This window comes from Hylaeus anthracinus, unplaced genomic scaffold (genome assembly GCF_026225885.1).
Source record: "Hylaeus anthracinus isolate JK02 unplaced genomic scaffold, UHH_iyHylAnth1.0_haploid 11997, whole genome shotgun sequence".
Taxonomy (NCBI): Eukaryota; Metazoa; Arthropoda; class Insecta; order Hymenoptera; family Colletidae; genus Hylaeus; species Hylaeus anthracinus.
The window spans coordinates 7,484,675-7,502,332 of NW_026534344.1; the positions used below are offsets into that span (position 1 = coordinate 7,484,675).

A 17,658-nucleotide genomic window follows, 5' to 3' on the forward strand; every position below is an offset into this window, starting at 1 on the left:
TCAAGCTCGTTTCACAAGAAACATCGAAGAGCATTTTTAATTTTCAAGATTAAAGAATAAGCTGCATGGAAGCATGCAGAACAAAAACACCAGAAAATGTGGAATTTCGTGAAATGTTTTTCGTCAGATTTAATTAACCCGTGACACGCATAGTGCCGTTAAGAAGGAGGGGTTAGGGGGAGCGGTTGCGACAGGAAAGAGGGGCTTAATTTCGTCAGTTATGAGTACTAATGAAACTGTAGTTTGTGTTTCGACGGGGGACCATTGTTCCTGAGTTGCCGGTATCGCCTGGGGCCACTAGAAAGGGCCAAGGTGGTGGTAGGACCATTGTCCCCCGAATACGTGGTCTAATATATGTACGAACCCTTAGGCTCTTTGCGTTGCTCGAAAACAACACAATTCTGCAAAAAACTATGCTGAACAATAACAATAACTGGGACAGTAAAAATTCTTTCCCCTTTCATGTAGCATTAATGCTAATTGCTAATTAGTCAAATGTAGAGGAAACTCGGGTAATTTCGCCATACTAAAACATTCTTTTCCTTTTTCCCGAAGAAAATAAAAGGATAAATATAACGGCGGCTAAGCTTCGGTGTTATATACACATGAGTGGCACAAGGTATATCCAGCAAGGTATACCATCATTGATATTCTTGTAATTGTGTATTTTATGACCGCACATAATTAAAATATTGTTTCTGGAGTGTGTATATTTTAATTCAAACCTTTAACAAATCTTTATCTCGATAATGTAACTTTCTATGAATTATTATTAATTTAAAATAAATGGTTGAATTTAATAAAACTCAATTGCATACTGCATTTTAGATAAAGATAGGAAGAAGTGTCGAAAATTATAGTTGCATGTATTTGAAGAAACAATAATACAGTGGAAAGAGTCCCTGTTTGAAAGCCATGTCTCAACAACAACTATCAATTTTAGAATAACTGTATATCTGTCTTCGTAGGTATAATGTATACGAATATTCTTAACTATTTTTTGGTTTCCTCAGTCATCAGTGTATTCATGGTTTGGACCCCACAAATTTGTACAATCGTTCAAACCATAAATAAATGTTTGTACGGAACCTAAAAAGTTAGTATTTAAATCTATCGTTTGTTATTCGCAAAAATCATTCCCCTTAAAACGTTTACGTTGATTGCTAGACGAAAATTGAAAGAAACTTGCGCAAGTCTAAAGTGATTCCTCAATCCTCGTGCCCTAACCGTGTCTCCCGATCTAATCTTGCTACAGCGTCTAATGCCGGCGTTACAGCCTCTGCCAGTCTCGAAGGAAAACTAGCGCAAGAAAAAAGGAACCCAAAGACGACACGTTCCATAGGTTACTATGTAGGCGACCGTGTGTTACGTAAGGAAACGCCATCTTGCACATTGGATCTCGATTGGATGCGCCAGCAGTTTGGTCCAGACGGGATTTTCTGAAAAGAATCCGGAATCGGATAGACGATATCGTGTATCGTGTATCGCTCCTATTGAACATTGGCTTCGCGAGGGGATCGCAACTAAAATAATCTGTCACGATAGCTCTGACCTTTCAACAATACTAACTAACCGTTCGACATAGCGAATTGCTAAGAACAATCATACTGGTTTACGTTACAAACGGATAGTGATAATAAATTGCACTGGAATTTCGATTTACTGTTCCAAGAAAATTAATTATTGTTTTCGGACATAAAATCTAGTCGCTTCGCTATTAAACTACGTGTGTACGTTAAGCATTGTGATATTAAAATTCTCTTTAGCGCCATCTCAAAAACAGAACATACGTTATGTATTTAAGCTAAGCAAAATTGCTTAATTCTGACTTGGCCAAATTATCAAAATCAACAAAGAATTAAACATTACAAAATTAAACTCTCTAAAGATTCGCGAAGTATTTTACTTCAAAATCCAAAACACTTAAATCTTGTTAATTTACCAAATAATCGGAACGACAATAAAGTGCACATACATTAAACGGAACAAAACGTATAAAATCGTGCATAGCATAGTTTCCAGAATAAATATATAAAAGCTCGCCACAGGCACTTTCTTATCACGAACACCCTGGCTAAGGTCGAAGAAATAAGCCCGACTCCATCGCAATTGGAACTCTGGGCAGCAATTTTCCAGAAAGCTTCGCTTCTGACTGTACTGAACAGCTCTTGGCCAACGCATTCGGAAACATGATCAATCAGAAGCGTGACCAGACTATGCTGGCGTGTGCAAGCAACTACCTACCGATATCTTGCAAAGCCCGTCAGGTGCAACGAAGGATGATGAAACAGGTGAACCATTCGATTTGCGAGGAGACTAACCAGAGGAAAATCGCTCTGGTGTCTCGAGAGAGGGTTCATCCAATGAGCATACGGAAGATCGAGCTCAGAGCTGCGAGTGGTGTTAATTGCTGATCAAAGAACCGGCTTCAACTAGAACTGGCGCCCAATCCGTACGCCTCTGTGAACTGAATCTCCCTCCACCGTGTACAGAGTGACCAGCATAAAGCGTTGTGAGCTGTTCATTCGAAAATTAAACAGAAAAGGAGTCTCTGTCTTGCTGGGCAATATCATTAGACCGTTTGCTTTCAGGTTTCCTATTGGGTCATGGGATTAAATTCGAAAAATAGCGCGTAAGACCGGCATCTACGTTGGAATACTCCCTTAACCCTTCAACCACGGGACGATTTTTGCTGGAAATTCTAAGAGGTGTGGAGGTGTCAATTTAAAAAACATATCAGCTTATAGGGAATGATAAGACGAAATTTTGTTATATATACAGTTAATTCATAGGACGTTTAGTTACAGAGATAAAAATTAAAAACTTAGAACACCTGTATCCTGAAATTCAATTTTTCCAACGAACTTCTAAATTTTCAATTTTTATCTTCGAAAGAAAGCATCCTATAAATAAACTGTAAATATAAAAAAATTTCGTCTCATTATTCCCTGTAAGATGATATTTTTTTTAAATTGCTTCTGTTCATTCGAAAATTACACAGAAAAGGAGTCTTAGGATCATTAGACCGTTTGCTTTTAGATTTCTTATTTGGTCATAGGGATAAACTCGATTTCGATGGCAAAGAACTCTCTTCCTGAATGTGGTGTTCCATATTATTAGGTCATATCGCAGATTGTGGTTAGATTTAATTAAAGAGCTTCATTTAAAAATGAAAACAAAAAGGAAGTATACCCAACGATGATACATCATTGTTTGCCACTTAATCCAGACTGTGATTAATTACGAAGTGATCAATTATGAAGGCACAGAATTGATTTCTACACACCTGATAATGCAGTAATCGAATGTTTTTGTCGGATATTTCGTTATACTCTTGCATTGTTTAGAAAAAATTCATAAGTGGGAGGGGAAGGTAAATAACATATGGATATTCCAGGCGTGGGTGATGTATGAAAAGAGTAGGCTAGAGTGCACGGTGAGAGGTGGTGGCGCTGGTGAAGAGGATGGTGTCGGTGGTGGCGATGGTACCGATGGCTGCTGGTGGGACGAGAAATCTAGAGGAATGGGAGATATGGCCGTGACCGCGTGGAATGCGTGGAATGTGGCCCGTCACGCCGGGGTAAAGCCACGGCAGCCCGCCATCCTCTCGATCCACTTCGATCCTCGTTTCCCCCGTCTTTACGCTCAGACGTCCACGTGAAATTGCGTATCAATCGAACGCAATTCCTCCACCGTGCATTTAATTCGTACTATTTAACCCTTTGCACTCGGAGCCATTTCGTTGCAGAATGTGCAAACAGCCAAACAGAAATCGCGTTCCGATAACGTAACTTATACGCCATGTAAATTATTGTAATGCTTCTGGAGCTTAATGATGAAAAAATAATCGAACTGTAACATTTCTTTAAACGAGACTTCCATGAAGCTTGTCATTAAATGAATTTATTATTTTTTATTTAATTTTCGTTTAATAATGAATTTTAATTTAAGGAGTTAACAAATTTGCATTTAATTATTATTTACTCTAACGAAATAACACTTGGTCAAAGAACATGTTACCACGGTTTGCTTGGAAAATCCTGGCTTACGCTGTACGATGACCTCTCGGCGCAGTTTACACTAGATATAATTCTCTCATTATTAAATCATGTCTTCTCGGAACCATAAATAGATCATGATGCGTAGCTGGGGTCGCCAAACTATGACTCGCTAGTCGAATTCAGCCCGCTAGTTATAATTAGGCTGCCTCCGAGCCAAGGATGAATGCTTTGGACGAAGCTTTGAATGAATTTCGTGACATAATCGTGATATTGTTTTTTCCATATCCATGCAATAGTGTTTTTTCGATTGAAAAAACTTGAAAAAAGATTGTAAACAATTGTACTCATTTTACTCCACGGATATGATAAACTTAACTCTTACTTCTTAATTCCACTGTCCAAGAATCGAGTAATACTTAATATTTGAAGTTCTACTGTACTATAAAATAAGAAGGCTAACATCGATACTGGTCATGATATACTTCCACTAAATCTAGACCGAGTTTCTCAGGAGAAAAGAACACCAGCAACTCTTAGGTTCGTACTATTTAGGTGAAGAATTCAACAACGGGAAGTCGACGTTAACCAGTGATTACTCAAAGAAACCCAAGATCTAAGAACGTTGAAGAGGGTCCGACGTCAACGCCCATAAGAAAATCGCCCTCGAATTCGTGGCAGAGAGTGGGAGCGTTCTTTTCTAGGTGAAATCTCTTTTTGGTCGGAAATCTCGAGACTTTTCCTTTGTCGGCGAACATAACTGTTCCTGCACCGCCTACAACGGGGATAAATTTTTCTCAACACAACCCGTAACCCACCGTGAAGTAATATAACCTTTGTTGCCAAAAACTTGTTCCATTTCTCTCGTTACTCTTCACGTAATTCGAGCTTGGACATCTGACCTTTCGACAACCATTAATCGTGTAAACTGACAGATAAAATCAGGCTAATCGTGAAGTATTCAGCCGGATAAATTGACCTAGAATTATTCCCACGCCAACGATTCACCGCGATAGTTCCCTTCTTTCGATCATTCTATTCACCAGACGTACGAGTAGTAAAGAGATAGCTCACAGCATAAAATTAATATTTTTTAAAATTTCCACGTGGTAGATTTATTTTCTTTTAATCTTTATAAGGAGCTTATGATCTCGATCATAATGAACGAGGGCGAATTATTTTATTCTAACAAAATTGTATGAATCAATTTGAAAATGTAATGTTGAAATTATAGTGAGGCTTATAGTGAGGTTCATTTTTATTTTATAATAATATCTGCTTGTATTACTTTTTCTAATTCATATATTCTGATGCTAGTTATAATTTATGATTTCAACCGTCACTTGTAATCAAAACATCGATACCTCTCGTCTAATAACACCCTTGACGAGTTACGTATAATAATTGTGTCTGAATGCACATTTTTTTTTTACTCAATGTTGCAAATTGAAATATTTATGTTGTCGTCCGCATAAAAATGGAGGATGTTGAAATATGAAATGTATGTCAGTTTTTACTCATATTAAAACATGTAATGACATTCAGGCGCTTACATTTAAAATAAATCGTCGTATTCCATTTGCACTATTATCAAGAGCGTTACAATTATTTTTACGCGAATATTTACGCACTGGAACGGTGCATTATCGCGTTATTAGATTGACGCAGCTCTAAATTCTAGCACGAATGTATTATTTTTTTTTAATACAATATGATATGATTTCTTATGGTTTGTATTCCTATTAAAACTGAATTATTTTGTATTTTTGAATCGAGCATGTGTACGCGTACCTATAATTGTTTTCGAATAAATTATGCGTCAGATATTCCTATTAGCCGTTCGCAATTCACTTAACGTAGCCTAGACATTTATTAATCACACAATCTTCTTTATGCTGAACTTTCATCGTTAAACAAAATAAACAGTCGACCTTAGATTTCCAATTATTAGCTTTTATTATCCGAACTAATAAAAAGAATTGAAGAAAATTTGTACCCAAGCTCTATACATAAAACTGTTCGCTTGTCCCTCGACCTGTTCAGACATCGCTATAGGTATTTCAATTAGACCGAAATCCCTGACATCGACCCCTAAAAGTGATCGATTTATCGCAATACGACCCCCTATCAATCCCTCTCGGTGAGGAATAAAAGATTTTCGTTGACCTCCGCGAAAGCGTCAGGGACCAAACGGAGATGGAAAACAGGCTCGGAGGGGTGCAGCGGTGAAAGGAAATGAAAATGTCGAGGAAAAGAATCTCGGTTGCGCGCGGCGGTGGATCTTTTTGTCGGATCCTCGGCAATGGCCGTGGCATGTCGTATGTAACGAAACGCCCTTAGTCGTACGAGAAGGAATAGAAAGAAGAAGAGTGACCAGGGTGGCGTAGAACCGACGATGGCCGCGGTGGGGTAGGGGGGGAAATGGCGTACAGCTTTCCAGCGGGGTACAGTGCAAATGCAAGCCTTGAATGTGTAATAAGCACTCACGTCGCAACCCTTGGCTAGACCAGCGGCTCGTGTCTGCGTTTAGAAAGGTCCTGGCACGCACACGCGGGCAACGGTTAGTCGTGCGCGGGATCGCGTCGACCACACGCGGATGCTTGTCCCGTGTGCATAGTTCAGAATGATACGGCACTGTCGACGCAAGTTTGATTGCGAACGGACGACGACGCCGTTGCCTGCCAGGCCGTGAGGCAAACACGCATCGCCGAGGCACCCGCGCTAGGGATGAAAACAGGGTGAAATTGCCGGTGGAGGGGCAGAACGCTATCGCTCTCTTTTCCAAAGCTCATAAAAGCCACGGTAGTGCGTATTAATGCGCGATGTTGACTGTGTGTTGCACGAGAGCCACCTAAAAGACGACGCATTGTGCGAACAGGAATGAGAGTATACCACCCTTCTACTTTTTACATTCGCCTTACCCGCTACACGGCCGCCTATACACGAGACATATTGTGCGCGATGCCGGCTCCCCATCTACCCCCTTACCGGATTTCGCGAATTCCTTTCCTGGTCTTGCTTTCTTTGCTTCCTTTTTGCGCGAGGGGGTGGGGGGGGGGGGCACAGCCACCTTTTGTGAGATTTATCGTCCATTTCTGAACGAGGATCGGCTTCAAAGGCTTCTGATGTTATGAGCGATCGTGACTCTTCTTCCAGTCGCGGTGTGGATTTTTCGAGTCATTTTTTATGTATCGAGTACCCGCAGATAGTGCGGAATTGTATATTTAAATCTCAGAAAGATCTGTGTTTAAAAACGCGAATATATTTAGAAATTGGAAGCTTTCGTTTTGTCGTCACGCTTACAGAAAAATTACTATCTCAGTAGGTAACAGGTCTCATTATTCCCTGTAAGCTGATATTTTTTAAAAATTCATTCAACGAATACAAACATTTCTCCGAACCCATTTCTCGAGAGCGTATATACATATACACCCTTCGCAGTCAAAGGATTAAGTCGCCAGTAGCCCTATAAACTGGTACATGCAACTACAGTCAGTCCGATAAACATTCGTACCCTCTGTATCTATTGAAGGAATTTGTCTAAATTAAACGATAGTTTCAATGTTTCCAAATAAATTTTCCATTATGTATATACAAGTGAGAAGTTTATCCATGTACATATTTATAATGAAACATTTATTTGAAAACATCAAAATCTATCGTTTAATTCAGACAAATTCTTTAATAGACGAAGAGGGTACGAATATTTATGAGACTGGCTGTATGCATGAACAGCTAATAGGAAAAAAGAATCCAGAATGGTCGTAGTGTCACCGTAATAGAATGTTGATTTTACACCTGCCCATGTGCGTGTTCCAATGAAACGGTAGGACTGGGCTCGTAAAACACGCGATAAAGCGTCGAACAATTGGCCGGGTAAAATAACTTTCAGTAGCGATCACCCGTTTCGACCGGCTGCCCGGCAGACGTTCCGCGGAATAAAATTCTTGTCGACGGTCGACGCGGGTCAATCCCGCGGCATCGCCTAAATCGCAAATATCAAACATGCCGTATTCTGGCCGCAGACACGTGGAATGCGCGCGTCACACCAGCGCCGGCATCGTGTTCACATTCGGTTTCCATTTCGAATATCCGGCTTAGGCAAGTGCCGACCGCAGCCTCCGGGATAGTATCGAATGCGGCTGCCGTCCCCACGCCCCTTACATCCCTTCCACCCCCTGCCATCTCCATTTCCCTTTTCCGTTGATCTGTCTTACTCCTTCCTTTTTTCAGTCACGTCTCTGCTCCCTTTATTTTTCCCCGCGTCTCGTCCTCTTTTCCGCTTTCTGGCTTGTTACCATCGTGTCTCATTTCTCTCTGCGCTTCCTCTGCGAACGCCACGGTACCGCCGCGATACGCATACACCTACGGGTTCTTTGGCGTAGTTTATTTTCCGTATCGACTCCGCTTCCGTTAGCGTCTCCTCAGCCGTGATGTATGGAATAGATATAGATTACGCCCCGGTGTCCGTTTCTCATCGTCCTTTTTTCGTTATGCATACTAGTTCGAAGATAATTCGCGCTTTCGAGTGACGACTCTCTCACTAGATTCGAGTAATAGAGACGTACCTTTCGCTTGGTAGCATAAATATTGCGTAGCGAAAGTAGACGGAGGTTAACCCAAAAGAGACTCAAGTTACACGTCGTACCCCAATATCAGCGTGTCGTTCGAAGAACGAGATACAACGCTGACGAAACGTAGAAGTAGTTTCGTCATTTGTAGGGTCCCTACTTCACTGTTGTCTCTATTAACCCTTTGCGCTCGAAATCTTTTTTTCTGGTATCTACCAGCAATAGAATTCGAGTAACAGAATCATCCCCTCCGTTCATTAGCATAGATATTAAGTAGAAAAAGTAAAAATAGGTTACATAGGGTCAACATAGGGTCTCCAATGAATTGAGGGCACGATAGTTGATACCAACTGAGAGACTTCCGTGTGTAAGCCCCGTCCTTTGAGAAAGATACTCCTGTGACACGCTAATATTGACGTGCGTCGAGTAACTTGAGTCCTTTTAACGCTAAACCTACCACGACTGGTCAAATGACCGTTTTCAAATTTTTTTATACAGTTCTTAAATGCTACATATGAATTATATACATGCATTATTCAATTTAGTTTTACGAGAAATATTTTTGCATTTCATTGAAAAAAGTGTCTCCGAGTCCTAATGTTAAGGTACCTGCGCTCATTAAACTCGAGCTTATGCCAGTACAAGAAAACTACTAATGATGTTTCGATAGTGAGACTGAATAATCAATAAATCAAGAGGATCGTGTTGCAGATAGGGCTCAAATTATATCTCGTGTCCCTACCAGTGTTGTTAGGATGTTTCAAAATTATCAAAGAAAGCGAATTGAACTAGAAGCTATAAACACGAAGTTCGATTTCTAGTCCTGATCGACCCTAGATTAGAGTTTGAAATCCATCCTTGACATGGATCGGAACGCAGAGGGGTAAAGGGTGGTTAGCGAATTAATTGAAATTCCCTGGTTCAATATTAATTAGTTCACCAGCTTGCGTTTAGGTCAATCGTTGGATCACCGTCATAAACGCAGCACCATTTCATTATATTATTAAAGTGACCGTCAAACAGATGATTTCTTCCTCTTACAATATAATAAATACATTAATATCGTTTTGTGTAACAAGACACACTTAACAAATATCTCGAGTCTGTCGAATACTCAACATTACATAACAAGATTTAACCACTTCGTACTCTCCACTCCTAACAGTCGTCAGTAATAACCATACTAAAGCTGTTGATGCGACTTTAAATCTACTGAACAAGACAGTAACGAACAATAATATTAAGTTTGAACATGTAGAATCCGAAAGTATGATAGCTGATGTTTTTAACCAAAGCTCGAACAGGAGATAAAATACGAGCAAGTATTCGATCATTAAATATGTATGAATGAATGACGCGTAGTCATCATAGGTTGTCAAACAAAGTCTACACAAAAAACAAATATATTTAAATAGTTTCTTTCTCCTTTTCTGTCGCAGGCGGAGGAGTTGAACACCCTAGTCGGCAATGCTTTTCGTATGGCATACGTGGCGCAACTTCAGCGCCAGCCGATCCTTCACGATGTGATCTCACAGCAATCAGCGCCACCCTATCGCAAGGACAAACAGGAGACTCGGTCTTCGTGGGTGCGTACCTTTTTTAATTTCCACACCTTCGTTTTCATGTTAACAGAGACCAAATAACATAATGGCTACCTCAATATCACTCGGTCGTAACGTTTGTCTAACCTGACATAACAAGCAAGGTATTTCTCCGTTCTCTGACGGAGTAAAAGTTGCGGAATGTCCGAATGCTAAAGGACCTGTGCTTTGATCGGCCTTCGTTTTGCAGCAATTTTTCACGTTCGGACGTTAGAAATGACTGGCTGTCACCAATATTTAGTGGAACAATTCCTCAAAAATAAAATTCTGTTACAACCAGACAAGGGAGCAGGAAGGAACGTGGAAATAATTTCGAAGTCCCAGCGAGATGTTCCCGTACACAGGAAATGGAATAAATTTATGCCCGTTAAGGGGAGACGTGAAAATCATAGCTATATCCAACAATTTATTTTTCGGAAGCAATTGACTTAATGAAAGATCTGTTTACTGGAGTTTATTATACATATATTCAGAGATACAAAAATAATTTTTATTGATATTTTGTAAATAAAATAGTTCGACGCTGGAGTCATTACACTTGAGAATCCTGCTAGGTCGATTAAAAAGTCATCCTTGCTCCAACATCGCTATTTTATTTAAATAATCCGAATAAAAATAATTTTTATATTATTCAATATATATAATAAATCCCAGGGAATAGAACTTTCATTAAGTCAATTGTTTTCGAAAAAAGAATTGTTACAGCTGTGATTTTCATATGTTATGGGAAGTTTCCACCTTAAAGGGAAAAAATTCGTTGTTTTTCTTCGAATACCTAAACGTTGGGAGGAAAGGAAACGACGTCTAGCGCGTTTTCATAGGGGCATCCGGCTCCAGTGGATGTGTCCCATTTACTGGCCGTGTTAATTATAAATTCGACCTGAGTCTCTTGGCCGCGTCGCGTCTCCAAGTAAACGGTCAGCTCATCGCCGCCTGTCGGCTAGTTCTACCTACGCAATTGTCCTGGAAATTGTAGGATTCTGTCGATAAACTATTCATCGGCTTCCAAGTTTCGTCGCCTACCTTCGAATGAATAGCGTTCCAACTATTCCCGAGACAAAATTGGTAAGTAAACTTCGAGACCGCCACACGATCCCTGACAGAGGTCCTGTAGAACGTGATAAATATTCAGTGCAATCCCGTTCTCACCTTTCCTTCCGGGATTCTCTGAAATGCTCGTGCTCGCTTCTGATTCTAACTTCGTTCTTTGTGGATACAATTAGGAGAAAAATGTTCTCTGTTATTTGGACGCAAAGTGTCTTCCCAGACGATTGTACGATTAACGTTAGTCTAACATTATTCTGACCTTTGTTTTAGTTGGTTTTTGGAAAATTAGGCTGCTAAAGGTTAATATATAATATTATCTTATTAATATATAAGATAAAAAATCTACAAAATATATTTCAAAAGACTGCCGGTTCCCTCTTTTCTAGAATAGCTCAATCGAAGAAATGTATTTAAAAAGAAAAAATACCATGACGATAATCTAATACACGCGACACAAGGATTGGATGTAACAAAGAGCAACTGTAACATTTTTGAAAAGTAACGACGTATAAAATAACACATTCTCGAACGTATTGTATTTAATCGATAATTTGTTTCTGTTGCAGAACCAATCGCTAGCTGGCGACAATTCGATCGCCGGTGTGGGCGGTGGTTGCAGAAATTCATCCTCGAATTCGTGGCTAAAAAGTCGAACGTCGCCCACGTCCAGAAGTGGAAGCGGTTCGTCTGTGGCGGACATGAACGTACAGCTTGGCAGTGCCGGCTCGCCCACGCTGCGACTCGCCAGCGTGAAGGTAGCTTACGCATTTTGTTCCTCCATATTTCCCCGTGATGGCTTTTTCAAGAAACATACGATGTTATTTCACGCCTCTATTCGCCACGCTTTTCGGTCTGAACTTAAATAGAGACGTTCTTGCGTCGCTTTGGTGGCGTCATTTACGCGAAATCTTGCATGATGATAACTACACTGCGGATTTTTAGACATTTTTAAGAAATTTGAATGTACGAGGAACCACGAAATGCACACAGTATGCAAGAATATAAAAAAAATATTGAAAGTCAAGTTCACATTATAATATTTGCAGAGTAAAATAAATTTCCGTTTAGATTCAATTTTCTTAGGTTCGTTTGCAAAGATTTTATTAATCCTGAAACTTTTGATTTTTTTTGTTTACGTTTTCTTAAAGTGTATAATGCTAGAAATAATCGCTGAATGTTTGAAGACAATCCGTGTAAGGTGGCGAAGATGTATGAATGTATACATAGGACACTCCAACAGGCGTTTCTTTTTATTTTTCAAACATTAATCTCTGGTAGGCGATTATTTGAATAAGAGAAAGTGTGGAGTTCCACGGAGTCCGAAGGTAGAGATCATGGTAAATTTCATATCCGAGGTCATTCAGTTTCGACAGTATCAAGCATCAGACCTTTAAATAAGTGCTGCCACGCATAAGGACTCTTTGGGAATATTTACAATTGCTTGACGGCCTGTGCCTACTATTTTGTACTTCAAAACGGTTGCGAGCCTATGTTTAAACAATTCCTTCGAAAGGTCTTCTTATTACATAATTCGTGGGTCCGTTCTATTTACCACGACGAACACGTATGGAAAGAGCACGTAAAGCTCATAGCGGACAGGTGCTGAAACCTGTCCCTCGATCATCTACTGGTATCTCATCCGGAACTCGAATCGTCCTTTTTCTCAGAAACTGGTCATCCTTGGTACGGAGGAAGATTGCTTCTCTGCAAATTTGCATCTGCGTGGCTGCAAATTTGTATTCACTGAAATGCGTGCGCCTAAATCAAACTCAACTTCTGTCTGATGAACTTGGTTGACAACGCTGCTTTATCGTTTATAATTGATCAACAACCGACAAAGAAAGAAGCTTTTAGTAGAACTTGGGATTAAAGTCACTTTGGTAGTAGTTACTTGTAATCGGTTCTCTTATCATCTTCATACGAATAGCAAATTATATTTTATTTAGTTACAGCGCTTGGGAATTAAACTCTTCTTCGTTAACGCGAGGGAAACTGCAGTATGAAGAGAAATTTTATAAGCACTTTCTAGATGGATTTACAAGCCTCTAGAGCTCTATTGCGTAACCTTGCTTCCTTCTGAAGAACACTGTTCATTAAATACATGCAGTGGAAGAGAAACTTTCCTCAAAGGAGAAGTTTAAACAGACTTTCTATGAAAATGGTCGAGATGACATGTACTAAATTTTCCAATATAATTGTCGCCACTTCCTGAATGTAAGGCAATACTGCGAACAAGTAGGGCTGGCATACTTGCTGAATTTTATATTTTATTTATTTAATATTTATTTTTATTTAATATTTTAGAGAATACCTTTGTAATATACAATATATATTTTGATATCTTTTTAACCTTAAATATTCATATCGTGTTATTTTATCGTAGATAACTGTGGATAATAATAATACATTTGTATGAATTTGTGTTTACGTGTTTTAAATTTATAAAAATTTGTTTATATACGTTCATTTCAAATTTCATGCATCTTTCTATGTAATATACATTTTTTCTTTGTTCACGATATTTGAAAATGATCGAATATATTATACCATCGTTATACATCTCGTTTAAATTAATTTTCTTTGTAATATTTATTTCATATTACTATTATGGCCATTTTGTTTTACAAAGAACACTGTTTCTGGTTTCTACCATAAAATTAAATAAAACATCCCACTGAGCACAAATAGAAAATAATGGTAATTAGAACATTATAATTCGCTGCATTAACCGGCTGACTGTATTTCATCGGTTAACCATATCGTGCGTTTATTCGGGTAACCATAATCGTATTATCCCTATACTCGAGTTCGATTTGGTTTACCGAGTACCCGGTTACCCAGATATCAAAAGCTCTGATTAAGTGATGAAACTCGATAAACAACAATGTCCAGTATAATGCAAATAACCGGTTGAAAAGATTTATCCAAGCGTGTAGAAATAATTTTCCCTTATGAAATACAGTTATTTACAAAAGTATCCACACACCCTGCATGATATTATTACTTATTTTTAAATATAAAAGTATCATATTTTACCCATTTGAACAATTTCAGTCAGAATTGCCAATTCTAATTCACTTTAATGTGAACCCTAATATACTTTAAGTAGTAAACTATTTGTAATAATTGTAACGTATTTCTACTGTTTTGCGTCAAATTTCATAAATAATGCAATCCCTCAAAAATTAATGATCGTTTACTTACATAAGAAACTAAGAACTCCAAAATGAACATTATTTTGATTGACACTGTTCTCACACTTCCCCCAAACATCATCATCATCCTTGAAATTAGCAACATTTTAAATATAACGAGGAATGTAATAATTGTCAAAAAATATTCAGTGTACCCATATATGGGTGATAGGGCTTCTCACTAAAGAAATAAATAAATCAATTCCGAACATGAAAAGTTGAGGAAAATAAATTTGCGTAGAATTCGTGAATTTTGCGAAATCGCAAAAATAAGTACAAGTTTAAATTCGATAAAAATAAGTTTCAGTCGTATAGAGACGAAGCGTTAGACTGATATTTTTCCTAATTGTTAATCCGGCTGCCAACGTGTTAAAGTTCCCGCGACCTAAGACGTTAGACGTCCCCTGAACGTCGACAAGCTGTACTATGGTAATTAATCACTTTCTCGTTTGTCCCTAAACCAGACACCGAACTCGATCCCAGGACTACGGCCGACGCACAATTTCACGAACGTTCTCGGCCCTATAACGAACGAGGACGAGCCAAAGAGTATCTCTCAGCAAAGTACACCGAGCAGCGATGAGAGCAACTCCCCGACGGAACTGAACTCGTACAAGAGGCTAACGGACAAGCCGCCTCTGATAAAGCGGCTGGCGATGGGTTTGACAGGTGGACGTGACGTTCTTGGACTAAACGGTGAGGATGACAGCTGCCCCCTCGTCAGCGGTAGCAGTACGCCGACGAGCCCATCGAATAGGCCCCATTCGGGGGGTTACATAAACGAGGCGATCATCGACTCGGAGGGCACCAGACCTACCTACAACAAAATACCCCCGTCCGAGAGTCTGGACAACACTATCAATGCCTCCATTACCGCGAAAAACTTCAACATCGAGAACAACAGGTAATTCCAAAACGGCTGATGATGACTGGTTGTCGCTTCACTGCGAATGTTTACGCAAATTTATATTTCTACAGATATACAATTAATACCGAATCTTCCAATATTTCTTTATACGAATTTTACTGTGATTTATCAAATGACTGGTCTTAAAGAGACTTCTTTCAATTTAGGTAAAAAATAAAATTTAACTCGATGATTCTTACTTGATAGAAATAGAAGGGAACGATAGTTGTTTTGAAAAATGATGAAATAATGGTGAAAATGTAAAGGGTGCAAGCACAGGTAAAAGAGAGTTGGTGATTATTAACAATTATTAAACCTTCAGGATAGGACATAACTCTCCAAGTTCGGGTACGGAAACAGAATTCAAGTCGAAGAGAAGATCCCAAATTAGTACTTCGAGCAGTTCGGTACCTGCTGACGGAAGTACTCACGGATCGACACCCACACCTCCACCCCTGCCTGAAAGAACGGATAGCTTGAACAATCGTAGCGAGGAGGCTGAATTGCGTAAAGCTCCCTGGTTCCAGGCTGGAATACCAAGGTTTTTGATTATTCTTTTAAATTATTCTAAATTTATTTGATAAGAACTCACAAAGTTCTGAATAACAACTTGGAAAAAATATCTTCTATAGAATATATTAGAATCGTGTTAAAAGAATTCAAGAAATGTACGTTTTTGCAAATTATTAACGAAAAGATTTTAATAATTGACTCACTTCCCGATGAATAATTAACATACGTAACGAGCAATCGTTTGTGTCTATGTAACGTCTCAGTATAATGTGAAATTAAGTGATGAAAGACTTGTAATATTTTTGAGGTGATAACTTTTTCTATTTGTAAATACTGTTTATCAAGAATACCCAACGATTAAAATTATAAATAAACATTATCAACATAATCTTCACCAAACATTAAAATATTTCAGTCATCGATTAATTCTCCCTCAGAATTTCTCAACATATATCTTTCTCAATTTTCCAATTATCATCTAAAACTAAATTTGTATAATTTTCGTCTCAAACTTTATCAAGCTACATCAGTTATGCTCAGCATTTCTCGTTCATGTTCCAATTCCTTGGCTCGGCCACTAAAAGAGATGAGACGTCTCTACGTATTCGCGTGATATTGCCAGATTCATAAATAATTAATTCGGTTATTTAGCCTGTACACGGTTCGCGCTCGATTCTCGTCCACGGAATTTTGCAAACAAAATAGCTACTTTTTATAGTTGCGCGATATATACGGTGTCGTTACGCAGAATTATGATCGGGGTTCCGTTGCGGTCGTTATTTTTGTCGCTTATTTATACGGATTTGCATTTTCACGGTGCGACGGTCATTTATGATTCCAGGGAAATAACGTTGGAAGTATTGAGCCAGGAGCCGGAAGGAGCCTTCATGGTGAGGGAAAGCACCAGTAAACCCGGATGTTATGCCCTCTCGCTTCGAGTACCGCGCGAATTCCAACCGAGCGGAATAGCCCATTATCTTATAATGCGTACGAACAAAGGCTACAAAATCAAGGTAAATCTTCCTGCAAGTCTTCGCGAGATGGTCGTTTCTATGAAAGGCCTTAAACACCTGTAAACTATCTATATCTTAACCGCGGTAATCGCAACTTTCGCTTGAGACTAGGCCTGTAACTATTCGAATGGCTTAACAATGCTTCCATCGAGTATACGAATACCACTGATAAAGTTCAATTACACGAGTGCTCGAAACATTCATGCTTTCGAATTTTATGCTTCGAATTTTATGTAAGATTTGACATTTTATAGCATATACAGTCAGTTCCATATATATTCGTATCCTCTGTGTCCATTGAAAAAATTTGATTAAATTAAATGACGAGTTTGATGTACCAAATAAATTTTCTGTAATAAATACGTACATAAATATATTTTACATGTACATGTATCCATAATGAAAAATTTATTTGGAAACATCAAACCTCTCATTTAATTTAAACAAACTTCTTTGATAAACACCGAGGGTACGAATATTTATAGGACTGACTGTATGTGTCCTTCAATTTTAAGTGAATAAATTTCGAATTCTATTCGATATTTTCAATGAAAAAATGTCCATATGTATTCCATTCCTAATCGTGGACACTGTTAGAGTATTTAAATACTTTGTGTATTGATCAAGTATCTGAGTATTCGTAGTGTAGAATATAAAGTTTTCTAACTTTATCGTGTATTTATTCTGTATCACATTTTCTTTACGATTATATTGTAAAAATAAGCTGTTCAAATCAGTCTCCCAATTGAAAACAGAGATAATCTAAAAAATAAAGAAACGAAGTGTTCGAATATTAAAGTTCCATTAATAGAAG

At 38.6% G+C, this 17,658-nt stretch overlaps 1 protein-coding gene across 13 annotated transcripts in view; it reads left to right on the forward strand.

Moving 5' to 3' along the window:
• LOC128889700 (EGFR adapter protein-like) overlaps positions 1-17,658 on the forward strand; it is a 197,097-nt gene that overhangs the window by 174,894 nt on the left and 4,545 nt on the right. For all 13 annotated transcript variants that reach the window (XM_054147564.1, XM_054147558.1, XM_054147565.1 and 10 more), the window contains 5 exons: positions 10,009-10,155; positions 11,784-11,972; positions 14,876-15,315; positions 15,641-15,859; positions 16,673-16,844. In XM_054147564.1, the coding sequence (XP_054003539.1) occupies positions 10,009-10,155; positions 11,784-11,972; positions 14,876-15,315; positions 15,641-15,859; positions 16,673-16,844 (1,167 nt within the window). The remainder of the gene's footprint in view (positions 1-10,008; positions 10,156-11,783; positions 11,973-14,875; positions 15,316-15,640; positions 15,860-16,672; positions 16,845-17,658) is intronic.